Below are 20,968 nucleotides of genomic sequence, written 5' to 3'. Positions count from 1 at the left end.
AGAAACCTGATCCACACTAAATATGTCCTTGAAAACTGCACGACTGAAGAAAGTTAACAATTGGTTGTTCAATACACTTAATCTTAAGGAAAGTAGTGTCATTGGCGTAGTGATAGTATTTCCTGAATAGGTCCAAAGTAGGAATCTACAATATTGTAGGTCCAATTCAGCAGGGTTCAACAAGGTCATTGTGACCTGGAACAAGTGACCCATTCAATTAACCTGGCAATGAATCTAGCCAAAAGCTTTGTACAGTCAAGCTGTTCCAATATACTCCCATGCAATTTCTGGAAAATGCCCCGGTCTAGAAGGATCTTGTTTTAGAAGGAAACAGTAGCTCAGTGACATGTGATGAGCATTCATTAGTTCCTTAATCCATTGCTGTGGTTGAAAGAAGGCAGTATCATGTAGCCATAACAAACAAATCGGACTAGGCCAATATAAGAGCAACTAGGTTTGCATCAGAAGATATTGTATTCCTATGAAAAACTATTGATTTCCTGCCTAATGACAGGGACTGGCTGTAAACAGGACAAAGCCATGTGTATCAGGAGTTATTATTTGTACAAATTTTATTATTGATCATTGCAGCAGGAAATGTATTGGGATTTATGAATTAGGAAAATATGAATATATTGGTTTCACTATGATCAGTAATAGCTCAAAAAAAGACTCCAGTCTAAGGTAGTAAACCCCAATCTCTCAGAAATCCTGTAAGGTGTCAGTTACATCTCCAAAATGTCAGTGATGCTTCTGAGTAAATACTAGTCTATGGTAGCATGATCATCCTGTAAGACACATTACTGGATGGTTAATTTAAGAAATTTCCTTAGTCTATGTTTATGAAGTTTATCTAATGTGACCTATATCAATATAACCTGAATGTACAATAGCATATTGAAAGTGGTCAAAGCTAAGATGTTATATTTGAGATTGCACTTTCTTAAGCTAGGATTTTCTAGTACTTTTACTTAAATGAATACAATCGGGGATTTCAACACTTTAAGAGTCAGGAACCTCATCGCCAGCACACAAGATCAACGATCTAACCCACTCAGCCTTCATAAACACATCAGAAATATGAGTCTGACAACTAGTAATGTAGATCAAATACTTTGAGTACCCCTCTGACAAGTGTAAATTGGAGTGGTCCCCTCAGAGGAGGCATATGTTACATTTGACCATTTTCTAAATGGCATCAGTTATTCATAACAGTGGTATCACGAAAGGGGCCAGAATCTATATTTTACTGAGAAAGAGCGATGATAAACATAACATGTGTTAACATTAGCTAAAACTTATGTTTAGGCTCATTAGCCCCATCCAAGCACATCAGCTGTAAAATTATATTCTCCCTCCAGGCATCCTGTGAATTTTTAACAATATTAGTGCCAGTTTAATAAGCAGGATTAAAGGACTCTCATGTGTCTCGTCAATTTTGTTTATTGTTGGCATGCCCCAATATAAAGCAAGAGCCAGTTACATTCAGTTTAAAGTTTCAGTTAAACAAGTCGAAAACAGAGACGTTAGGCAGCACTAGCCAGTAGGGTCAGGGTGGTTAATGTGATCGCTTATTATGCCGAAGACCTGGGTTCGAATCCTCCCGTGGATACAATATGTGAAGCCCATTTCTTGTGTCCCCTGTTTGATATTGCTGGAACATTGCTAAAAGTGGCATAAACCATCCTTAATCACGGAAGAGTTCAGACTCCCCACCACAGGCTAACTTTTAAGCTCTCACTGTCTTAGCCCAAACGGTTGTACCAGTTGTCCATGGCCACCTCAGTTATTTGATAAACTTTGGTATTCTTATGAATAAATTTGTAATAAACCTCATGAAACTCCAGACTTTTTGCTGATTTAATTCCCCACAACAATCATCATGGCTGTTTTGGAGTTTCATCTCGAAAACCATTGGTACCATGCTGTTGTACCATGATAAGAGGTGAAAGTACAAGGGAATAATAATGTTATTACTGGTTGTTTTATTTCACCCCTCCTTAGTATGCTTCTTCAAAGTATCCAAGACTCTCACCATGAGTGTCCTCACATACCTGCCAGATCATTAAAATTTAGCTTCTAATGTGGATTATTACAGCCATAATGAAGTCCAGCCACCAGGATCCTGTGTTGTGCTGTACAGTGCACATGGTGTTGGAAACAATGTGTTAAACACTGATAAGCTGCATCATTTCTTGCATTTCTCTCACTTTAAACTGTCATGATGTATTATAGTTTAAAGGCAGTTCAAAACAGTGTTCAAGTCCATGTGATTCCGTCAGTGGTAAACACCAGGGAAATCAACAAAGCTCAAGGGTTTCACTTCCTGACCAGAAAAAGGGTAAAATGTTTCAAACCTTCTCATTTAGTTTAAGTTTTGTCTGGGTGATTCTCAAGTGTATTAACCTTCCACTTTGATTAGAAAGACCTGCCTACAGTAGCCCAAATTGTATTGCCAGCCAACCAGACTAACTAGTGTGTCCCTGTGATGGCGAGGACACAGCCATACACAACCTTGCAACAGCAACTTCACCGTGGGAGTACTTATCGCAGTCAATCAATATCCTATTTGAGTGTCCTGCAGGGAACATTTCCCACCTTAGCTGTTCGGGTCTTACTGTGGCCTTTCATTCGTCACAGAATTATTACACATTTACCTTGCAGACTGTAATCATCACTCGCCCTGAAAACAGGTCGTGAACTCACTTCATCAAAACCAGCTACAGCCTTTCATCTTCACCTCTTCCTTCTTCGACTTCATTTTGTCTTACAGTTGATCAAGACCCTTCTTGTCTAGTTATGGAAATTGTTATTGGTAGTTGAGAGAATTTATTGAAGACTTGCTGATTGTGATTGAAGTTGGGGGAAGGTGACTTATGAACATTTTTCTATGCATGGCAGAGTTTGGCAAAGGGTGATAAATAATATGTGAGTTATAACTCTAGGATTCAGACGTAGCCGTTTATTTTGGTGAGTCCCCTCTTGTGTTATGAGGTTGCATCTATTTATGTACTGACAGGAGTCATAGACTGGTTTCTTCGTTTCAGGAATAAGAAACCACAGGGCAGAAGACCTCAAAGGCTAACCATGCTAAGTGCTCTTCTCAGAGTCAGTGTTAGAGTTAGCTTTGATTGTTTTACATTTTTAGTGGTTTCAGACATTTGAATGCATTTGTATTTCCTTCATGCTGAGAATATGTTAGCTGTGGATATGGGTTGGCCCTGCTACTTATGCCAGTCAGAAAAGGTGTCATGGATTATGTGATACTGTATTGTTAGGATCATTGCTCATAATATTGATCACCGGATTGCCTGATCCAGACTTTTGCCCATTTTATGGCAGGAAGTTCCAGAAATGGGCTTGACACATTGTACTCATGTGGGGAATCAAACCCGGGTATTTGGCGTGACCCCACTGCCCCAATACTTATGAGGCATGTATGTTGAATATTGCAGTGCAGTTTGTAGTAACAAATCAACAAACAAATAAACATATGGTGAATCTAGGCTCATTCATTCTGTGTTTCAATGTGACGACATTGTCTTCTGAATCAAATCTATCAGATGTAAGTGCAAGGCAAACTTTGAAATCATCTTCAGGATTAAATTGATCTGCAGAAGGATGGTTGTGATGTGAAAACACTGTCTTCTGGAAAAGAAATAGTGGTTCTGCAGTAGCTAATGTTGAAGATCACAAGATGAGGGTTTATTGATAATCAATGCCAGTGCCGTAAAAGTGTTATGTCGTAGACAAGCTAGATGGAACATGTTTCCCTGAGTCATTGAAAACTGGATGTAAATCAAGGATTGTTATTGGATAAATGAGCTTGTTTTCATGGCTGCCGTTAGAAATGTGATGTATTTAATATGGAAGTTGTCATGATTGGGCAATGAAATGCTCATTACTGGTCCGTAAATTGTGTTTCTTTGTGTTGCTAATTCCTATGCATGTTGAACTGTTTGGGAAGAAAATTGCTGTAGATTGACACATGTGCTGGTAGTTCGAGGTGTGATTGTTCTGCAAAGTGGTAGCTGTGAAACCATGGTGGTTGTGTTGTTCTTGTTGTTGGTGGTGGTGGCGGTGGCGATGATGATGATGATGATGTTGATGATGATGATGATGATTGTAATGACTGTAATGACACAAAGTCAATAATGTATATCAAAATAAACCTTTCCTTTGAATTGATGTTTGTACGAAGCACAATGGCTATGGATTTCAAGACAATGTTATTCAAACTATTCCTTTGTCCTTCACAACTTTTGGAAGTTTCTGGCAGGATAGGATTTTTCTGCCTCTTGGAATTCATTTGCAAGGAAAAAGTCATTGCAAACTTCCGTATCTAAAAAGTACCTTTCAAAGTTATTGATGTTTCCATGTCGGAGGAAGTATCTTTTCTTTTCTTGAGAACAACTTTACTAATGAAAGCAGTATGCAGTGGGTTAATAAAAAGGAACTGATGCGTGTTAGGTGTGTATGACAGATGGTTTCAATCAGAGTAAATGAAAGAAAAATGAAGATGTACTTAACTTGTAAGTTGTAAAATGAATTATGCACCGTTTTGTTCTAGTTTCTGTCAAATGAGTGAGATCAGGTTTGTGTTGGAATTTTTTTAATTGATGTATGGGTGAACATGTTTTTAATTGACATTCAGAAGAGCACAATATACTGTAGGGTGTAAGAATGACATAACAGATATGTAATATGGTATCTTCATGTTTTCTCTGACAAAACGATGAAGATGGCGGGGATGAAGTTTGAGCTCTGCCCATTCATCAAAGGTGATGCGGACAGATGTTCTCAAAAACCTGTATAGATATGGAAACAAAATTTTGTATGTTTTTCCAACACATGAATGCCTTGATAGAGTTTGAAAAATAGAAAGTGTATCATGATTCTTTAGAGAGAACGTTGTAGCGAGGGATGTTGTGACCATGTCCTCTTGTTTTAAATGTGCTTGTTCTGATGAACCAACCTACACAACCCCTGCTGCAGTAAATAGCATACACCTACACACACAGTACCCATAGGAGTACGCTGACTTTTTGTTGACACAATATTAAGGCATACTTTGATGCAATCAATATTGATATGCTTGATGGCATTGAAATTGAGATCCTCAAAAGTTATTTTCATGTCACAATGTTAACTTAAGAGCATTGATCAAGTTTATGTATTTTGCCTGAAAGTGAAATCCTCAGACAATATTATCATGTCACAATGTTAGTAATGTGAGAGCATTCATGAAGTTAACATAAGTTATATGGATGCATGGAAATTTTATGTTAGTTCTGTTGTATCAAACATACAATCAAGATCCTGAAGCAATATTCCATCAATAATCAGTTTATATGGTTTCTCTGATCTGTTCAATAATAAGGTAATGGAATGGTTCCTTAGGGACAAAGGCCAGATATTTGCTGAGTGGACATCTCCAACTCCTACACATTACCAGCCATGAGATGATCTTTCATGAGTAATGCACATAGTTAACAAGGAGGTCACAGGTCAGGTCATCTAATGGGACAGCAGGGATCAGAGGTCAGGAACATGGTGTGATATATATAATGAAAGTGTTTGCAATGAATTCCAGACGGATGATGTTTGTGGAGTAAAAGCTTATATCTTGGTGAAATTGGTTGCCATAATGATCATTTAAATGCAGTTTGGCCTGTGATACATGGCTTTCATCCAAATTGGTACAGGGATCTCATCTTTCTCATGGTAGAAGCTCGTTATAGATCACTTCATCTCAATAACCTGAGTGCAACTGATAATGAGTTATCAGTTGATAATTGTAGGATTATGTCATGCTGTCAACATGCTTCTTCTGCAGCAAAGTGGACTGATAAATATATCCTTTTGATGAAGACAAAGATTGATCATCTGCTGACATTGATGTGCTTATATCACATGCTGAATGGACCAAATACTGAAACAGCCAACATCTCAAGTGCACTAAGTGAAGTTGTCTTGTAGCTTCATGGGTCAGTTGCATCAAACTCACTCACTCACTTGCTGCAGAAAAGAAGACTATATGTTCTTGTCAAACTGTCCAAACGTCAAGTCTCCTTCACAAGGACATAACAAAAACTAAGAACTGTGATTATCAGACCATCAAAAAAGTCATCATGTCTTGTGGATTATTTTTATAGTCTTTAACTGCATACACTGGCTGTTGGAGTTTGTCGAGGTGTCATCGGTGAGCTACCTCCAGTTGGTGGTCTGTTTGAGAGTGATGACCAGCTCCTAGCCATGTCCCCTGGAATGGACATATCACCATCTTGTCGTGCTGGTGACACCACCATATACATGTTGACCTTTACAATCAAAGTATGGAAGCAGACGGACATACAGAAATATCAGATTGAAACATGTACTCTGTGATTAGCTATCATTGTGTTCAGCTGGGAGTGTAGTTTTTATTTCCTTAGAGGTACATGACGTTTTCATGAATTGTTGATAAGCAATCAAAGTTTTTCTCAGTAGTTTTGATGCTTCAAGGGGGTGCAAATATCAAAGGTATGATGTCGTCTCAGGACGAACAAATACTTCAGACTTCCAGAGACCGAGTTTACTAGTTTTGATTTGTGATGAAACATTATGGTGTTACAAAAAATCAGTTTCTTGAATGTGATTTTCATTTTGTCATTGATGAATATATTGATTTTCCTACTACAACCAATGTTGAATTCAAGCTTGTAGTCAAAGCCAAATTTTCACATTTATCTGACCATTTTTGTCTCAATTCTTTTTCAACTTTGCTTCTTGAAAGTTTTCTGAACATCCATTTGTATTTTGTTTTATAACAAATTGAGGATATTTGCGCTTTATATTCAATATCTCATAAACTGTCAAGGCACTATCATGTAAGTTGGCAGACTAATATTCTTTAAATAAAATAAGGATGTTTATTTGTGACAAGATTGAACATTGTAGCTGTCGTATACTGAATCAACTTCAATGATAATTCAGAACTGTTATGCATTGTATTCCCCACACATCCAGTTCTCATGTCAAGGTCAACAAATCAAGCCAATTGCCATCGGCCATAAATTATATTTCACATGAAGAAATATACTTTATGAATAAGATGAATGTTTTGTTGGCTGAATATAAAAGTTTCATCAAGGTCCAGCCACAGTAATACCCCAATTCCCATGCATCCAATGGGAAATTGCCCTGTAACAAAATTCCCCTGAGTGTCTAGTACACTAAATGCTGCAATTAATTTGTCATTCAATCTTGAGGAATAAGACAGAGCACAAGCCTCCACAGGCAACGGAGCCACCATGCAATACCAGCTTGAACCTGTCTCCAAGCAAGATCTCATATATCTGTCTTATTCGTGCATGTTTTGGTAGAGTCGGTTGCACTCCTGGACGAGAAATCTGTATACAGTTGACTTCACCATTCTGATGACTTGAACAGCAAGGTGTTATAGGGTTTTTGTCTTTTGTAAGAGAAATTTATGGATTTCTACATGTTTCTGAGTGAGTGAATGAGTGAGTTTAGTCTTATGTTTCCCCTTAGTACTATTCCAGCTATGGGTTTGTGGTTTGTTTGTCCTTAGTGCATCATGTGTCATTAATATCTCCTTAGAATTCACAGGACAGTGTTAAAATTCATAGAGAAAGAGACAGCCAGACTGCCATCTCCCAAAAGTTGCCTGCTCAATTAGAAAATTGATCGACCAAGTCATTGCAAATAAAAAAAGAACCACATTCGATTAAGGTTTTAATATCAACACATGCTCTCACATTAACCCTTGAAGTGTTGAGGTCCATTTCAAAGCTTTGTGTAGGTATAAACAATGCAGTTGGGTACTGTAAGATTTATTGTACCAGCTTGCTTCCAGAGTTGCTTCAACCATATTCATAGGCAGTGTCAATTTGAAATGAATCTTTTATCCTATACTTTATATATACAGACTCTAGTAGTTAAAATAATCGTGAAGTCCAGGGCAAACATTTTCTTAAGTGACCTGACTGTGATGGAGACATCTTGTCTCAGGTAGCCACACCAAACTGAAACTTCACATGATCTGTATTTGTGTGTTTCAAATCCAAATTTCAGTCTGGTGTCAATGTTTTGTGTGTTTACTTGGTTTTGTGGAAAACATTGCTGCAAGTACAGGGAAAGGTTAGTTGTTTTTTTTCTTCTGCATTTTCGCCATATTGAAGTCACTAAAAGATGCGAAACTGCTTGACTTCTGGAAGCAAGATCCCAAGATGTATCAAGACTTGAAGATGTGGATGTGGATTAGAATTGGTCCTTAGCAACCCATGCTAGTCATAGAAAGGGACTAACCCAATCGGATGGTCAGACTTGCTGACTTGGTTGATACACGTTATCATATCCCAATAGCATTGGTCAGTTCTCATGCTGTCGATCACTAGATTGTCTGGTCCATACTTGATTATTTACAGACTGCTGCCATATAGCTGGAATGTTGCTGAGTGTGGTGGTAAGCAACAAAACATCCAAACCAACCAGCATACGTCAAGGACTGTCTGGGTAGGGTATTCATGTTGGACAGCAAGTGACATGATACCTCACTGGGATAGCTCTGTAAAACTTGCCTTTATGTGGACTAGCACAAACTATAACGCACATTCACACACATTCACATACATTCCCCTTGCTTCTTTAGTGCAGTAATCTTGGACATGACATGAAACCACATTTCGCTTCACTTCACCATCTTGTTTTATGCGAACAACAAAAGATAATATGTTTGAAGTCGAGTTATACAATTAGTTTTCTGGATACAGTATCCCATGCATGTAATACTGTAATGCAGAGACAAGTTGTTTTTAGGCATGGTCAATTTTATGTAGCAATTTACCACAGTTTTGGAAATAGGATAAAAGACAGGTTTATTTTGGTTCTCCATTATTCAGGAAATTACAGCTACTTTTAAGCCCACAAGTCAGCCCTTCTTTCCTGGTGGTACAGTTGATGATTAGTTGCCAGGGAAACATTATTTATTGTGAAAATATTTGTATGTAGGAAAGCAGCATGTAGCCATGCTCCAAGGCTGTACTGAACCGATAAGCCCATGGATGTATAGTAATTCAATCCTCCATAGAGACAAGTCTATATACACAGGCAGTACACTGTAAGGATGACGGTCTGTGAGAGGAATATTTATATTTTTGAGAAATAATCATTTAATTATTAATTTTCTACCTTGGAGACTTGTGCAAGTCTACATCAGATGTTAAAGTCTTTGCTCAATTTTTACTCTGTTGGTCTCTTTACTGATTTATAATGATTGTGAGAGCAACAAAATGTCTGTTTCTAGCCTTTTACTGTGTGAGGGTGTCAGGTTAAGGAAAGGGAAGTGCATGTACCAACAATACTGATGCATCCTTTCCTTGTGTATCACATCATTAAGATTCTGGAAGGGGCCCAACAGACATACAGAGGTACTTCAGTGGGTACAATGCATGAGGCTTATTTCTGATGTTCCAAGCTGTGATATTGCTGAAAGCAATGTAATACTAATCTCACTCCCTCACTCACTACATGCTTGTGGCTGGAGTTGACTAAAAGGGAGACTGGATGGTCACTAGCTGTGACTGATTGGTTGATTGAATGTAATCTTACACTATCTTTGTGTGGATGGTTGCTCATGTTGTTATCATTGGTTGGTGTGGCTTGATATTTGCTATACCAGACTACCTGTCGATCATGCCTTTTGCTTGAATCATATATGCCAAGACATCTGTTACTACATTAGGCCTTGTCAGGTCATGTGAGAATGATAATAATATTAATGGCTTTTTATACAGCACCTTTTCCACACACTTGTTCATGCTTTAAACACTAACACATTATTACCGTGGATAGCCCAAGCTAATCTCACGAACTATTTCACCAGATACCCATTTTCTGCTGGGTGAACAGAGGCAATTTTGAACAAATTCACTTGCCTTCATTGTGGGACAGGACCAAATTCGAAAAAAACCCTCAGGAGCTAAAGTGCCAAACACAGTCATGTGTTCATGAATCATGCCATTTTTTAATGTTGATGCATGAGACCTTGTGTGGAAATATTAGGTTGTTTGCTTGTGATGATACATCATACCTTTTGTTTATGTTAGTACACCAAGACTTGTGTTGATGTGTATATGTGTCTTGTATTCATACATGAGGCTGTACTATGACAATAATGTAAGGCCTTATTAGGATACATTACTTGTGTTGATACTCCAAGCCCTTTACCTTGTGTTGACACATTAGGCTTTGCACTGAAACATCAGGTCTTCATGCTTGTGTCGATACAAATATGGAAACACTGTACATATGTTGCTGCATCAGGTGAGATTTGGCTAGTCTGGTCATATCATGACTTTTGGCCAAGTAACAGTGAAATTTTCCAAAGTCTTTGGCAAAGGAAAAGACAACTGTTTGTGAAATTGGTACAAAGTAATCAGCTTTACAGGGATCTGCTGTTATGTCTCAACCGATTCCATCCACATTCAGCCAGATTGATTCTCTGTGTCGTATGGTGGGAGAACGCAGCAGTGAAGCACTGGAAGTGAGAAGGAACTGTAATCTAATAACACTTAAAGTAGACCTCACTTTCCTCATCAAGAAACCGATAAAGTCAGCCCCTCCTTGATTGCACCTTTCCCTAAGGTTGTAACAACAATTGGTATTGACAAGACTTTGCTGGCAGCACTAGGACGGACATATTGCTGACACAGGTGATATTTTGCCCGATATTGATTAAGGTATTGATCTTGTCATAGATTCCTGCAGATCATTGAGGTTTAGTCTGGCAAATGCTGACATTGATACGCGATCAGACCTCCTGGAAACCGAAGGCTAAGGCTCTCATCAGATTGATAACAAATCCCGTTTTTAAATCAGTAAATTTGAAACCCTGCTTTTTCCAAGGAGTTGTAATGCCAGTGATTTTGTAAGATGATGGTGTTTCTGTGTGAGACTCTTGGCTACTTTGATCCTCGCAGTTGTCGATGGTGTGAATTGCTGGGAGAAAAACCTGGCAGGAAGTAAACATAAATGTATAAGTGGAATAGAATTATGGGTAGACAGCAGGGGCGTTTATCTGCCTAAGGCTCTGTTATGGTGACAGATGGAGAGAGTGATGTGTTTGTTGGAAGAGAAAGGGACGTGACACCAAGATGAAACATACCTGCAGAAGGATTTCATCAAGTTTGAAGAAGTAAAAGATATTATTTATCATCTTGACACATGGGGATAAAGTAGTACATCATTAGTGGGGTATTTGTTGAGAGGCTGACCTTTGAAAGTGGAGTTGAATGATTGTCTTTCATAGCTTCACAGTAGCAGCAATCAGCTCGAATGACTTGAGAAAAAATGCCTTAGAAGTGACAGATGACCAATGGATAGGGTTTTTTATTCAATTTCCTAGAAACATCATTGAAAAACAGTTGAAATAGTTAAGTAGGTATCATTGTCAGAATGTTGAGAAGACTAGTGTTTTGTGTGTGAATAGGTATAATCTTGATACAAACAATAGTAATAATACAAGCTGCAATATTTAAATGAAAAGGAAGCTTAGTGAGGTGAAAGATCAAACCTGTCCATACCTCAGTAAGGGCACACCAGTTTTGTTTCTTGTTTTACAGATGTTTTCCCCAGCAGTGGGGAAAAATTAATAATCACCAATCATAGAATATTCCTTCTAAACACCAAAAGTATTTTACATTGGGCAGTTTATGAAGTGTATATGGTGCAAAATGCAGTCATAAAAAATTTCGTTTATGGCTACTAAAAATATTCAGATTTTATTTTTTGAGTGGGGAAATAAATTATTTTGTTTCTTATTCTTTAAAAAATATGACCAACGGATCTGTAAATCAAGAAATAAAATTGACATGGCCTAATATAGAATTGCTTCATCTAAAGCTGAATCAGTACAGTTTGTACTTGTATTGCAAACATTTGACAAATTACACGTTTAAGTATAGAATCATAGTGGACAGTGTTCAATGACTCATTATGAATACTTGTTGATAGGTCCACACAGTATGTAAAGATGGAATAATTACTTCCCTCTCTAAGTGTCTTGAGAAACAAGTTATAACTCAAACAATAAAAAACAATGACTGAACTAGATTTGACATATAAAGCTTTTTGAGAAAGGAGAAGGGAGGGAAAGTGGGTAGGTTGGGGATGGGGGAGGGGGCACACTTCAGTTTCATTTGTTTTCAATGGCCACTTAGACTTTCAACACAAAAGGGGTGTGCACCCTTGCACACCCTCTCTGGATCCACCTCTGCAAAGAGATTGTACATGATGTTACCTGTGCAGGGCAGTAGCAGGGCAATACACTCTAGTTAGGCTATCTGTGGGCTAGCACTCAAAAACTAGAAGTAACACAGACTTGCTGAAGAAAACATGCATGCTCATCACTGTATGAGTCCAACATCTTGAATGTAGCATTATATCTGATTTCATCTCACCCTACTCTATCCTTATCTCCTTCTCCAAAGATCTCCAGTGCCCCACTGTTTCTGAACAGCTAGCGAGGAAAGGAGAGAAACTGCCATCACGGTTGTAATTAACAGGCATAGCCTCTTTCCATAGAGATAGAAGAAATAAATTCTTAGAAGATTTGTTTAAAACTGGTTTATGTCCTCTTGTACATATAAACCATCTTTGGTGAATTGACCAGAATTGTTTTGCCAGCAACTTAGTCATTGGCGCAAAGTCTCTTTGAACAGCCAAAGAAATGAGACCTTGCTCAGTGACAGCCACCACCGATAAGCAAAGAGGAGTTGTCTGATTCAGTCAAATGATGTCAAAGCATGGGTAGCTTTTTACTAAGAAACGGAAACATTCAGCATGCTGTGTTTTGGATTACACATTCTCTGTAAATGTAGACTGCCATGTATATTCACACAATTTGATGTTTTTAATGGGGCTTCATGACCAAGGCCAATGTGATACCTTAGTGATAGTCTGTCTTCTCAAGAAGCAGAAACACAATCCATCTAAATGTAGTTTGCCAGTACACTTTGTACATTAACTGGATTTCTGTGCAGCGTATCAAAATATCTAACTCAAAGAAACAAATGGTAATATTTTCTTGGGTAGCTTGACAGAATTACAGCAGGTCAAATACAAATTGGAACAAGATGGTCACCACTATCCTGACGTCTGTAATGGAGTAAAATCACTCTAATGTGGCATTATTATCATTCAGTAAATATGCAAATGAGGTCACCTGACAGGAATTAGCACTGCATACATTGTTAAAATATCTGATCAGTGAACTACTGGGATTGTCTGATGTTCCCATTACATCTAGACAGGGGTTTTCCCCAATGTGTAGGTGTGTCTGTACACAAACATGTCTGTAAATCATTTTGTCAAGTCGTAGTTACTTCAGTGACTGAAGCTATGGCTTTATGTGGGACTATTTTTTTAATGACCTTATTTGATTAAATCATTGATCACAATCTGTGTTTACACATTATTAAGCGGATGATGGGTGTTATAAAGGGGTAGTAGTTAAAGCATTCATTCATTATCCAAAGATCCAGGGCCCTTATTCTCGAAACGTTCGTAGCCCTAAGAATTCTTAACTTTGATCGTAGCCAATGTGTTAAGAATGGCTTAAGAAGTTCGTAGGGCTACGAACGTTTCGAGAATAGCTAGCCAGGTTTCATTCCCTTCATGGGTAGAGTGTGTGAAGCCCATTTCTGGTGTCCATGATATTGCTGGAATATTGATAAGAGCGACATAAAGCATTCCCTGCTTGCATTGTAAATGCAGTAAATTAAGAAAATAAAATATTTATCATCTCTAGAGGCTTGCATATACAGTGTCTACTTTACTTTTCAGGTGCCCTTTTTTTCATTTGTCCCTTCAAACATCGAACTTGCACTTTAAGTTTAGGTTCAACACTCTCAGAGTCTCTTTGAGTGTGGACGTATGGAAATTATCAGTTCCATCAGGGAAAACAATATATTTGCCACTTTTCAGATAAAGTGCACAAGGTATTTTGTATTTACACTCATTATGCAGAACCCACGGATACAGACCTTGGCATTTGGAACAAACAGTTCGATGTTTTGTTTTCAGTTTGAACATTGGTCGTTGTGTCATTGGCTTTTGATGGTTTCATTTCAGTTAGCAAATTAGAACTGTCATCACTTGCAACGTTGTGGGCATTTTCTGTGTCAGTTTTTGTTCTTTTTATTTTGAGAAATGGCAGCAGCTCACAATTTTTCATCCCACATTTTGTTTCGATAACTGACACTGCCTTTTTAACTTCAGTTATTGTCCTTTGATATGGGCCTAGTAAAAGTGGTTAGGGGCAAAAATCTTTAAGGTCACATGCAACCCCAAAATCAAACATAATTAAAACACAGTTATGACTTGTTCATGATATATTATATGCATTGATGATTGTGAAAAAAACCCCCAAATATTATAAGCGTATAATGATAAGTCAAAAGTGCAATATTTTGAACTTAGGTTTACCTCCCTTGAAAGGAAGCGGACGCGATACTGAACCCAGTCAGAGCTGGTAATTGTGCATTCATGTGTAACAGTGCCTTTTCATTGGCCAGTGGTTCATTTGCTGATATGTGTTAATTTAAAGTTGCCTGTGGCTAGTGATTGAAGTTGTGCACTGCATGTTGTCATTAGCAGACAGACAGGCAGACATATAGGTGTTAATAAACCATACACTGAGTTTTCTCTCTGACGTAGTCTGCTTATCACAATCAACATGTTTTTTTATGTAATGAGTAGATTATTTACTTGTTTGTGTACACAACCAAGATTAGACCACTGCTTACGACCTCATACTCCGGACAGGCATACTGTTTCTGACTCCTTGAACCTATTAACACTGCGCATGCGTTATTAGGGCAGTGCAGCATAGCCTTGAAACCACTTTTTCCCCATCACTCGGGAAAAATTAGTGAATTGTTTGAACTTCCAATTTTGCGGGCTTTTTTTATCACATTTTCTTTTTAACTTTTTAGGTTGATTTGGCCTTTTTGATGATTTGTTTCGGTAAGTGCCCACCGAAAGGTATCAGAATCTGCAAAGATGTGTTTTACGTTGCATGTGACCTTTAATGTGTAACAAAACAGCATGACTTGTATAAGCTACGTATTATAAGCTCCATGCATTGAGTTAGGCACCTCATTAGATTTGCTTTGCGGGGATTATGAATACTGAATTATTGCTCGAAATTGTGAAAATATGTTTGAAATATTAAAGAGTTTGGAGAGGTATGTTTTTGCATGATTGATACGAGTCAAATTAGTTTTATTGTGTGCCAATCAACCTTACCAGGTTAAGGAATAGTGCATCATTTTTAACTATCCTGCACCAGTAGCACAAGGGCACAGTCTAAATTAGGCTCTACATATGGTAGTTGCATATGGAATCTAAACTAACTCAACTGATAATCAGTCTTCCTGTCTTTTTTCACCTTCAGAATTGAACTGTGCGATAGCCTGAAACCTGTGTACACTTCAAGGCTGACAGCAGCAAATACTGAAGGCTTTTCTGTGCATTGAATAATATTTGATGTTTGGGTATTTTGATAATAGGCTTTAGATAAAAATGGTGTGTCATCAATGTGTGAGAGGTGTCAAGCTGGTTGTTCAGTTCAGATGCATGCATGGCGGAACAGCCAGTTGTAGGGGATGTTGGAGTACGGACAAGGCAGTTGCCAAACAGTGGCTTGTGAAATTGGAGTTATGTAGTGGTGATTGAGGATTCCTTTTAGAATATACATAATATAGAATATATACAATATGATATAGTTACAGCAATGATATCCATAATGATCTATCTTTCTTCAAACGCTGGATGGAACTAAAATCTTACCAGATAAACTTTGTATAAGTAGGGTGAGATGTTTGTGATCCGGTACCTTCCGCCACGACTTTTTGTAGGAACTCTTCTGCCTGTATCTTTAACAAACAAGAGGGACGTTGGGGTACCCTAGTGATTAAATCATTAGCTTGTCACACTGAAGAAGTGGGATCTATACCCCCACATGAGTACAAATTAAGTAACAATGTCTGAAGCTTATTTCTGGTGACCCTGATGTGATATTGCTGGAATAATGCTAAGCAGCATAAAACCAAACTCACTAACACACAATTCTGTTCTCAGGAACAATTTCAGTGTTTATTCCTGTTTAAATCTTAGTGATAGTTTTGATGATGTTTTTATGAGGGGGTTCTTGTACAGTCATGTTTGACTGATAAAGGTCAGAATGTTGATAATGTCTAGATGGATTTGAGTCAACATCTTGTTTTGTTTGTTGTAATGATGCACTCAACAATATTCCAGCTATATGATGTCACTCCTAAAATAAACTTTGGACCAGACAATCCTGTGGTCAACGTGAGGATCAATAAGGGATGACATGCATCCACCAAGTCAACAAGCTTGACCACTTGATCCCATTGGTCACCTCTTACAACAAGCATGGGTTGCTCAACTATCTTCACTGGTAACACCATCCTGTAAAGAAAAGACTGAAGCTGATATTACTATGTTGATACCAGTAAGGTTCCAGATTAGAAGTGATCTTCAGCAACCCATGCATTACTATCACATGGTGATACCAGTAAACGTCCAGGTTAGAAGTGATCTTCAACAACCTATGCATTACTATCACATGGTGATACCAGTAAAGGTCCAGGTTAGAAGTGATCTTCAACAACCTATGCATTACTATCACATGGTGATACCAGTAAAGGTCCAGGTTAGAAGTGATCTTCAACAACCTATGCATTACTATCACATGGTGATACCAGTAAAGGTCCAGGTTAGAAGTGATCTTCAACAACCTATGCATTACTATCACATGGTGATACCAGTAAAGGTCCAGGTTAGAAGTGATCTTCAGTAACCCATGCATTACTATATATTATAATGTTACTGGAATATTGCTAAAAGCGGCATAATGCAATATTCTTGTATTGCCTTGTTTCAGTTGGTGGGAGGAGAGTTTGACATTGAGGTGAACTTTGTGATTCAGGAGGCACAGAACATCCTGCACATGCTGCAGCTGCTGAAGCAATGCCCAGTCACACTGCAGGTAAGTTGTGGACAGGGTACACTCAAATTTAGTGCCATTAGGATAAATTTGTCAAATTCTGATTGGTTAATAGCCAAAGCATATGAGACCATATCAGCAGATTTGCTAGAGCGTATGAACTGTACACCACGTCAAATCTGTTGCATGACACACTACACAGGTTGTGCAAATGACCTTGAATTCAGATGGAATGTGACCCTAATTTAAGAGTTAGCATGTACAATTTTTTTACCTACGAGGGCGAACATATTGGGGTTTATATTTGTCATGTGATGCCCAAGGGCAAAATATCACTTTGTCCTGGTGACATGACATCATGAACAATGCTATGACGTCACATTTCTTCTGTGACATGTTTTACTTGCAGCAATGGTGAGTAGCCAGCCTGTCTTTGAAAGTAGACTTGGGGTCATTTTCCTCAATTTGACTTCGGTAATAAACAGAATATTATAGTTGTGCCCATATCATACTGTGTTTACATTGCTTTCGCTGGGCAGGTACCAACATTTCGGCACTCATGTCGTAGACGTAGTATGACATGGGCACTCACATAGTATCCTCTGTTTTACCATAGGCGGAGTAATAAAATTGTTACTATAATTTCTTACTTGTCTGTGTCAATAAATGTATCAAAAAAATATAATGTTTCTCCTCTCGTTTAACGAAACCTCAAATTCCATCATTTTTATCATAAACTAAATCATTCCAAGTTATCTCCCTTCATGACCATTCAGGAAACGTGGTGTGTCTCATTCTGCCAAAGGTTGAATGCTGTTGTTTCAAAATAAGCTAAATAAAGAGATCATACAGATGATAAATTTTTCACACACAGTATTTTGAAAGAGTGTACAGGACTGTAAGACCCTTGTAAATTCTCACAGTCCCGTACTCCCTTTCAAAACATCATGTAACTCATACAACAGTATAATAAGGGAGTTGACAGTCCATATATCTTGTTCCTCTTCATCATACCAACATCTAAGATGAAAATGTTAACCTGTTATTTCTGCAAGAATCAGTGAGCTTCCAATCAGAATCAGCGCATTTAAGTGATTTTTCCATTCCCACCTTGTTTTGTATATTGTCATATTCACTTCTGTCAGTGTCATAGCTCAGGATCAGCTGCAACACGCTAGTGAGACATCACTAAAATGATTTCATTTGATTGCTTCTGTGAGATGAATGATCATTGAGATCTTAAATCAAATGCACCTGATCCTGAATTTCTTAGTTCAGTGTGAATGGAACTTTTTATGCTCCAGCCATATATGGCAGGGGACATATTGGGTTACCCTCTGTGTCTGTCTGTCCGTACGAAACAGAGATTGTACTCTATCCAGTTTTCCACAAAAAAATGCTGTGCCGAATTCAGTGAACTTATACATAGGCTGGTGTGCATTTCATATTTTTTTTTATTACACTGTTTTTGTTTCAGTAAATCTAGAGACATTTGAACTAAGGTTCATTTAGGTGAATTTCTGTATGATGATAGTGTAGTAAGGGATGAAGTCTATTCACTTTTCCACAAAAACTGCACAAAACAGAATTGATTGAACTTCCACGTGTCTTTGCTAAGGACTCTAAAGGTGTGCATTATGCAATTGTTCATGCAATTTCTTAATTTTGTCACTTTAACAGATATTTGAACTTAGTTGAATTTTGCTCTATTCAGCCTGTTCGTTCCATCCAACACTGGGATGTACATGATCCACTTACATTCAAAAACTACTTTATGAAATTCATTTAGATGTGCTTTGTAGGGACTGTAAAGGCATGCAACGCTTATTTTGATTTTGTATTTTATTCATATTTCCAATTTTAATGCCGTTTGAACTTACATTAATGTTTTTGAATTTTTCTCTGAATATAGTGTTATAGGGGATGAAGTTTATCAACTTCTCCACAAAAGCTGCTCAACAGAATTGAGTTTCTATGTGTGTTTCATTTGGACATCTCCAATTGCTTAATTTTGTCACTTCTACAGATGTTTGAACTTAGCTGAGTTTGGTTCTGTTCATCCTGTTCATCCCATAGAACAGGGAATGTGCTTTATCCACTTTTCAAAAACCACTGAAAAAAACTCATGTCTTTTATAGAGATGCTAAAGGTGTGCATCTGATATTTTGATTTGTGTATTATAGTTTTTTGTATGTTTAGAGACATGTGAACTTCGATAAATTTTGTGGAATTTCTCACTGATGAAATAGAGGTGAAATAGAGGATTTAAAGTCTGTCCACTTCTCCACAAAATCTGTTAAACAGAATTGATTATGCCTATACGTGTGTTTCATTAGGGTTCGAAAGGGGCTCATCTCACAGTTGTGTAATGTTTATTGAACTTGTTTTGTAGAAATTAATCATCAGAATGCACTCAGTGTAGAGAACGCTTCCTACATCAGCAGAAGCATCTGTGTCTCTGGACACAATTTTGTCTTGTTCTTTCTGTATTTGAGTCCATTTTTTCTTTTAGGTTCCTTGTATTTATATGCATTACTAAGTTGTAAAGGAAAGGTTCACCTCGTATAGGCTTAACATTGACTCAACTCATAATTTTGAGATCTCATCCTCCTCTATGGATTTCCATTTGGATCCAATCACTACATCATCACCCAGCTCCTTTAGAAGTTACTTAGGGAGCTATTAGGCTCCTTGGAAAATTACTTTGGGAGCAATTTGTCTGTTAGAAAATTATTTCCACTTTGAGGTATTCTGTATTAGGGTTTGTGCACCTTAGCAGGTCACACTGTTGCCATTCATCTTGTAACCAGACGTGGTATAAGCCAGGCAGACCTTCTGTGGCATATTACTGGGAACATGGCTTTTTATGTGCAAGTTGTGCCCTGGAGCTAATTAAATAAAGTGAAGGAAATAAAGATGAAGGAGAATGATAGGATTGATAACCAATAACTAGATCGGCATACGGAGAGCTATCTCCAATTGTATGGGCATTTTAGACAAATTCATCTATGCAGGCAGAGCTTGAGTCCTTCACCACTGTCATGGCTGCCTTCTGAATTTGTGCAGATGCTTGGGTACACAAATACCCACTGGACAATCCATTTTGAATTTATGGTGAAAATGTGGTTAAATCCTTTCCGTTTTTTCCGTGATTGCAATTGAGGCTGTGATTGAAAGCGCATGTTTATGTCTGTGCTGTCCTTTGATGTTGGTAAGAGACCAGCTTTGTCCTTTGAGGATTATTACAACATTCAACGTGGAAAACTGGTTGGATGATGTATTATGTGCTTCATTTCATGTGTTGTTGTGATTGTACCCTCCTCAGTGTTTGTTTACATGAAAAATAAAGGAATGGTAGGTGAGGATTCAGCTGTGCTGATTTTAACAAATTGTCAGTTTCTTTGAAAATCTGTGTATGTCTGAAGATAAGCAATTATGTTGCTTCAAGAATCCATTAAAGGAACCTTTTTTCTTTTATCAGTGTTTTGGACCATCTTAAAAAGATAAAGACTGCATTAAAGCATCTTCATAAGGAAGTAACACATGAGCAAATTACATAATGTATGTGTTGGTAGGACTCTTTTGAGAACATTTCAGCAAGAATTTTGTGTTGGTTTATTCACTATACTGCTTGTACGATCATTACTTTTAATCTTGTCATCCTTTTTCACCACTGATCTGGAGTGTCCTGGAGGTTAAAGTTTTGGTTCACACTGACGACCTTGGTTTGAGTTCATCTTATATATGCTCTCACTCGCATGCTTAGTATGCAGATAGGATGCCTCTTGCTGTGATGAGTTGCGTCCCTTAGTGGAGCAAGGATCACCTACCAGGACTTCACTTGTCGTGGTTTGTCAGAACAGTCGGTTGCTTATGACACCAGAGTGGTGTATGTTTCTGCTTCTTTTCCCACACATGAAACACCTTCATGTA

The 20,968-nt window shown here is 37.9% G+C and overlaps 1 protein-coding gene across 2 annotated transcripts in view; it reads left to right on the top strand.

Moving 5' to 3' along the window:
- LOC137274076 (neurobeachin-like) overlaps nucleotides 1-20,968 on the top strand; it is a 222,663-nt gene that overhangs the window by 18,397 nt on the left and 183,298 nt on the right. For both annotated transcript variants that reach the window (XM_067807066.1, XM_067807065.1), the window contains exon 2: nucleotides 16,973-17,077. In XM_067807066.1, the coding sequence (XP_067663167.1) occupies nucleotides 16,973-17,077 (105 nt within the window). The remainder of the gene's footprint in view (nucleotides 1-16,972; nucleotides 17,078-20,968) is intronic.

Source organism: Haliotis asinina, chromosome 2, assembly GCF_037392515.1.
Source record: "Haliotis asinina isolate JCU_RB_2024 chromosome 2, JCU_Hal_asi_v2, whole genome shotgun sequence".
NCBI lineage: Eukaryota > Metazoa > Mollusca > Gastropoda > Lepetellida > Haliotidae > Haliotis > Haliotis asinina.
Note: the sequence above shows the minus strand (reverse complement) of the source record. Positions and strands in the feature narration are given on the sequence as shown.